This window comes from Pecten maximus, chromosome 15 (genome assembly GCF_902652985.1).
Source record: "Pecten maximus chromosome 15, xPecMax1.1, whole genome shotgun sequence".
In the NCBI taxonomy this organism is placed as follows: Eukaryota; Metazoa; Mollusca; class Bivalvia; order Pectinida; family Pectinidae; genus Pecten; species Pecten maximus.
The window spans coordinates 22,408,582-22,416,163 of NC_047029.1; the positions used below are offsets into that span (position 1 = coordinate 22,408,582).

Here is a 7,582-nt window from a genome sequence, read left to right on the forward strand (position 1 = left end):
CGTTTCAATGTCAACAGGTGCATGGATATAGTACCAATATAAAGCTCTTCCAATAAGAAACACTCATGTGAAATACCTAAGCTGTATCCTCATTAGTATTGACACAACAGTTTCATTATAACTGCAAAAAAAAAAAAAAAAAAGATACAAAAGTGAGTGGAATCAGCAAAACCCGAGTACATGTATTTCCTTAGGAAAGGAAACGATTCGTTGGAACTTAACGAGAGAAAAAAAGGGAATAGACTCGAATTCCGATTTTTCCGGACGTCTATTGGATTGCTGATTAGCTTTTGAACATTGTCAACTTCACCGATCTAAAATGTTATCGATGTTTTGTTGTATGCATATTGCTACATTTTAAAATGAAGTATTTAAATGTAAACTATGTTTGTTTATTTTGTTCAGTTACCTGGGTATTACGCGAATATTCTGTTAATATGTTTAAATGAAAGCATTATTAGGCAAAGTTCACGTTTGCTCGAAATGTAAACAACGGCCATGTGTGTAGTTTATGTGCAGTGCACGTTGTTATAGCCTCGTTCTCGGCTTCGAGACACATTTCGCTATAAATATAAATGCGGCGAGTTATTTTTATACACTGATTTCTCAAGGACTCCCCCGGTCAAGCGTCCAGGCCAGTGGTCATTTTAATGTTGGGAGAGCGTGAATGAGCATCTTGAATTGCCTTTAATACACGTGTGCAACTAGAATTTTGGGTTGTTTGGGAGTAGCTATGATATATGGATGACGCTGACGCCAAGATTATAGCAACAGCTCCCCTGGACTTCGTCCCGGCGAGCTAAAAATACTCGCTTCTACACGTAAAGGTTAAAATATGGGACGTTTTACAAGGATATGACGTCAAGTTTTACTATCGATCGGAGGTATTGTGTAATTCGATTCGATGATGTACAGTTAAGGGACTTTATCAACTGTTAAACTATTTCACGGATACAGGTCAGATGAATGAAACAGAAAATAGACTTGCATCATCATATGGACCATCTTAGTATTTATAAAGCTGTCATAGAGGATCCTCATAGATGTAACGGTGACTGGCTATAGCGGTAAGTACAGTGTGTACCTACAATGTATGGATGTTATGGTACAAGGATTTATTCAACATTCTAGTAGACAAAGAACATGGATACAGGTCACACATACAGGTTACACATACAGGTATAGTTACACATACAGGTATAGTTACACGTACAAGTATAGTTACACATACAAGTATAGTTACACATACAGGTATAGTTACACGTACAGGTATAGTTACACATACAAGTATAGTTACACATACAAGTATAGTTACACATACAGGTATAGTTACACGTACAGGTATAGTTACACATACAGGTATAGTTACACATACAGGTATAGTTACACGTACAGGTATAGTTACACGTACAGCTATAGTTACACATACAGGTATAGTTGCACATACAGGTATAGTTGCACATACAGGTATAGTTACACGTACAGGTATAGTTACACATACAGGTATAGTTACACGTACAGCTATAGTTACACATACAGGTATAGTTGCACATACAGGTATAGTTACACATACAGCTATAGTTACACATACAGGTATAGTTACACGTACAGGTATAGTTACACGTACAGGTATAGTTACACGTACAGCTATAGTTACACATACAGGTATAGTTACACATACAGGTATAGTTACACGTACAGGTATAGTTACACATACAGGTATAGTTGCACATACAGGTATAGTTACACATACAGGTATAGTTACACATACAGGTATAGTTGCACATACAGGTATAGTTACACATACAGCTATAGTTACACATACAGGTATAGTTACACATACAGGTATAGTTACACGTACAGGTATAGTTACACGTACAGGTATAGTTACACGTACAGGTATAGTTACACATACAGGTATAGTTACACGTACAGGTATAGTTACACATACAGGTATAGTTACACATACAGGTATAGTTACACGTACAGGTATAGTTACACATACAGGTATAGTTACACATACAGGTATAGCTACACATACAGGTATAGTTACACGTACAGGTATAGTTACACGTACAGGTATAGTTACACGTACAGGTATAGTTACACGTACAGGTATGGTTACACATACAGGTATAGTTACACATACAGGTATAGTTACACGTACAGGTATAGTTACACGTACAGCTATAGTTACACATACAGGTATAGTTACACATACAGGTATAGTTACACATACAGGTATAGTTACACATACAGGTATAGTTACACATACAGGTATAGTTACACATACAAGTATAGTTACACGTACAGGAATAGTTACACATACATGTATGGTAAAATGGTTATACATACAGGTATGTACGAGGGCGTATTTCCTTATATATAAATATTTAGTGCCTTTTCTGAAACGAGTAAATGAGATGTATTGTGTGTATCCTGACTCCTGAGTAAAATCTTATCTGAAGGGTCATCAAAATAATAGTTTAAGCTGGTGATGTTTTATAAATCTCTACTCTGTCGTAATTTAACAGAAGTAACTTTATCATAAATTTAGTATTATCCTGGCTTAACATGAAATTTGTTAAGCTGTTTGTAAATTTTGAAAACGCGAAAAATGCATGTTTCACGAGAATATAATTAGTTAATGTAGGTAACATATAGTTCACAATATAACCATGCTGTTATGCTCACAAGTGTCTATAGCACAGAATAAGAACATTTGTTTGGTCGGATTTGACTATATCAATACCGTAAACATTAATTCTATTTTTACCTTGAAATGCAAATAGCGCGGTTGTCAATCATTATACTACATTTTGTCTAGTCAGGATCAAAAAGTTACTTCCATAATATTGCATCAGATTTGTAGGGTTTTATACAAAACAAAATCTGATATCTGAATTAATATTTTCTATGATTTGACGCATGGGTTTCTTGAGGATCAAAGAAAAAAATTTCCAAAAGACATCATAAGAGATAAAATTTTACCAAAATCATATCGACGTATTGAAATTATATTCATGCAATTCTGAAGATAAAGGATATACAAAGGACTTTAATGTATAATACTAGTAATCTGTGTTGTGTGGATCGTGAGGTGTATAATACTAGTAATCTGTGTTGTGTGGATCGTGAGTGTATAATACTAGTAATCTGTGTTGTGTGGATCGTGAGTGTATAATACTAGTAATCTGTGTTGTGTGGATCGTGAGGTGTATAATACTAGTAATCTGTGTTGTGTGGATCGTGAGGTGTATAATACTAGTAATCTGTGTTGTGTGGATCGTGAGTGTATAATACTAGTAATCTGTGTTGTGTGGATCGTGAGTGTATAATACTAGTAATCTGTGTTGTGTGGATCGTGAGTGTATAATACTAGTAATCTGTGTTGTGTGGATCGTGAGTGTATAATACTAGTAATCTGTGTTGTGTGGATCGTGAGGTGTATAATACTAGTAATCTGTGTTGTGTGGATCGTGAGGTGTATAATACTAGTAATCTGTGTTGTGTGGATCGTGAGGTGTATAATACTAGTAATCTGTGTTGTGTGGATCGTGAGTGTATAATACTAGTAATCTGTGTTGTGTGGATCGTGAGTGTATAATACTAGTAATCTATGTTGTGTTGATCGTGAGTGTATACTACTAGTAATCTGTGTTGTGTGGATCGTGAGGTGGATAGTCGTACCAAGTCAGATTATTTATTTCTCCTCGTAGCGATTCTACTTATAAATCTTCTGATACAAATTAAGTTTTCCTTTGAAATAATATAGAGTAAATTGATATAATTGATCAGTTATTTTTTTGTTTTCCATATATAGAATCAACCAAAACAAACGAGAGTCTTGGTAAGTGAAATTCGACAATTATGTTGACTTCTTGGTGTGCGCGGACTCTCCGACTCTCGAGCACTCGGACGGTAGGACGTCCGTTCGTGAGTCAGGTTTACGGACAACAGTTTAGTAACGATGGCAACCGGAAGTTAAAGACATCTGTAGAACCGATACCGAGGCCAAGTAAGGACAAAGATATGCGAGAATTGGAAAAGGAAATCCGCAACGAGCTTAGTGTCCATAACAGAACAGAGAGCACAGTCGTGCACCACCGGAGAAGATCAAAAGAGATGGTTAGCCCGTGAGTAACATTTTTATCTGTCATTTCCGTGGAAATGGTATCATATCAGTACCAGGGAAATAGCTAATGAACATGTATAATAAAAGGTCATTTACTGTGCTAAAGTTACATTGCATTTTATACATACACAGTGTACATATCTTATGTACTTTCAAGTTATAATGCGTTAATGTATTAATCTAATGTAATACAAAACGTCTACAACTCATATCACATTACTGTAAATGTACCTATTTTAGCGGTAATCTTATATCAGCGGTTTTTGTTTTGGAAGCATTGCGCTAAGTTACGATTGCGTTAGTTGCACTTTCAATTTACTTTTTCCATCGAAAATAATTTGTGTGCGTCAAATCATCTTTGCGACAACCTGTTTAAATTTGGGAATACGCCAGAATAAGTAAGAATAAAGTACTCTATATAGTTTGCGTGTAGTGACGTTTTGTTTTACATAAAAAGAACTTTACAACCCATTTAATTGTTATACACTATAGGCTGTATCGCTCAAATAAATTTCGCTGAATGATACCTTCTAGTATGTTATCAACTGATTTGAATAAGTTTGGAATTTATATATACAGGTAAAGTGCAAGGATGTGGCACGTTATGTTTCGGTTTCGATTCACAAAATTACACTTACACTCGCTTCGTTGCTAAGTCATATTGTTTGATTTGTAATGTGTTTTATAATGAAATAAGGTTTTTGTTTGTTTTTAATTTTTGTTCTTGTTTTTCTTTCATGACATAATTTCGTAAAATCACAAACGACAATGTGTACCTCTTTTATTTCAGGCGCGATATTGAACAGATAGTGGAAAGTCATGTGCTTGATTCTATGCGAAAGGGGGACTTTGATAACCTTCCAGGATTCGGTAAACCATTTAAAGAGGAATACGAAAATCCTTTCATGGAAACTGGTCTAGCGAAAATCAATAGGATACTGATTAGTGAAGGATATAAGCCATCTTGGATTTTACTTGGAAAGGAGATTAGGTGATGTATAATTTTTATATTTAATTTTGATATACGTTCAATATGTTTTCATATATCTTTTTATGAGAAAGGTATACTGATCATAGCTATGTAGATTATTATAGAGATCCTAAATATTTTTATTTCAACTGATATAAGTTATGAAACACTTACATTAAATGTACTAATTATCTCCTGAGAATCAAGTGATATAAGCTCTAGATACTAATTTTCAGTTATTTTCATAAGTATATTTTTACCTATTTCTAAAATAGTAAACGATGTTTTTGTTCAAGTTTGGCTCTCACTCTCGGATAACTTCTTTATCACGCGCTAATGTCCCTCGCGTGATTGTTTTCTATCCGGAGAAAGACAGACATGTTTGCCTTGACCGGAAGTGTGTGGTCATCTTTATCAGAGGAGACAATATAAAGTCTGTTCCGAGATAAATAGCAATTTATTCCAAGTCATTCTCGACACAACATTATTATGACTCAGGAATATTAGATATCAAAACTAATTGAGAAGTAATTGTGATTTACATTAGGGGACGGGACGAGGTATTTAGAATAATTTAAATAGTATTTATATACTAAATTATTCATCATTATATACTAAATTATTCATCATTATTTGATTATTTTGTGACAATACAACAAGATAGTAAAACAAATGTCTTTGATTCTCTTTCAGGACGGGCATTACAGATGCAAGATTTAAACTAGCTCTGGAGAGAAGTAGATTGAAAAACGCTTCCCTTACGCCCTGAGGATCAGGCCAGACTTCAGGTGCATAAAGAAAAGTTTGAAAACATTATTCTAAAACTGAACGAAAAGATTCATAAACACAACTTGGAAGTGCCTCTGATTCGGATGCAAAAGGTTGCATTTTCAATAGAAAATGAAAAGAAAAAAGTGTTAGACAATTACCAAAGCTATATTCCCGCCGACTTCAAAGATAGTGAAGCAATTGACTATTTCAGACAAACCGACGGTTTGGCTGGAGTGTGGGCAGACGTGCTGGGGGTATTTAAGAAGAACAATACCGCTAGTTAATATACAAGTTATTGACGGGCATTATGTCTTCGATAGGCGAATCATGAAATTAAGTAGCCCGAGTTTCCTCTGGCCATGACACCATGTCTGGTGTAGAGCCCCTACACCAGACATGGTGTCAGGGCTAGAGGAAACTCGGGCTAGAAATTGAGGTGTATTGCCAAAGAAGTAGTAAGTTTGAATATCGTCACAACGCTAAGCGAACTACCAATTAGACTGACGTTGTGGGTTTGTTCGAGTATCCCCAACAACATGGCTAGCGGGTACATTATGTGCCATTGTAGTAGGAAAACTTCGCTTTCATCGCCGACAATTTATTTTTATAAGAGGCTGAATTTATCGATGATATTACCGGAACATACCATTATGACCAAGCCTGCTCTTTTACTTTCGTCTTGATCCATTTATCTATTTATTGGGTCAAGAAATGCATTAAAATCGTGATCGCCTACACACATTTTCTTAAGGTGATCATTAGTACAAAATTCTGTATGGCATATCAGCCTGATGAGCCTAAAGAGATATTTGTTATCACAATGTATGGTCACATGGCTACTGTTATGTTTTCAGTATATACATTGTAGTTATAATAGTATAACGTCATATTGTTATGCTATAAATTATTATTAAATTATATTTATTACATTGTTGATTTTGTTAAAGAGTTCTAGTGTTAGCTAAGAAAATGACTGTCATATGATTCAAGATGGCTCACTTGACAAAGAAATTGACTCTCGCATCAACGAAGCAAGTCCAGCAGGCAGAAAGTACACAACGTTAACGCTGTGGTGTTTCCCTCTTTTCTTTATGGATTAGAACCATGGGCAATTTACAGAAGGCACCTCAAGAAGCGCGCGAACTTCCACATGCGCGCCTTTCACTCCATGTTTGGCAGAACCACCTCGATCGTGCAAACTCCACCAGCATCGAATCCAACCACATCAAGATCCAGTTTGGATGGTCGGGGCGAGTTTTTTTTCGCACGGAGGAACATCAAACGCAAAGGTCAATGACAAGGGGATTGATCAAGGAAAAAATACAAAGACTGCATCAAAACAACCTGCAGATATGCAATGCGATACCATGGAGGACCAAGCCAGCAACATTCCTCACTGATATTCCATGTACACGAGGCCAGCGTCAACTTTCAAGAGGCCGGTGACTTTAGACTTCCAGTGTCACCACTGCTCCAATCTAATTAAAATCTAGATGGCCATTCTCACTACGTTACATGAATATCTAACAGCATCCCATAAGGGGTCACGTCAGGGTGACCTCTGAGATGTGTGTATCAATTTGTCGATGTCATCGAAGCAAAACATTTCGTCACAGCATGCATCTGAAGCAAACCATTTCGGCACAGTATATAGCTATATGCTTTCCGGAACGAAATGACTTGAAACAAATTGACAGATTATACAA

The 7,582-nt window shown here is 35.9% G+C and overlaps 1 protein-coding gene across 1 annotated transcript; it reads left to right on the forward strand.

The window, feature by feature from the left end:
* Window positions 1-613: 613 nt before the first annotated feature.
* Window positions 614-6,810, forward strand: LOC117343513 (dnaJ homolog subfamily C member 28-like). Its single transcript, XM_033905891.1, is given in 5 exon segments — window positions 614-1,067; window positions 3,824-4,136; window positions 4,926-5,126; window positions 5,799-5,850; window positions 5,852-6,810. Coding segments are annotated over 4 exon segments (828 nt in total). The 5' UTR covers window positions 614-1,067; window positions 3,824-3,870; the 3' UTR covers window positions 6,161-6,810.
* The last annotated feature ends 772 nt before the right edge of the window (window positions 6,811-7,582 follow it).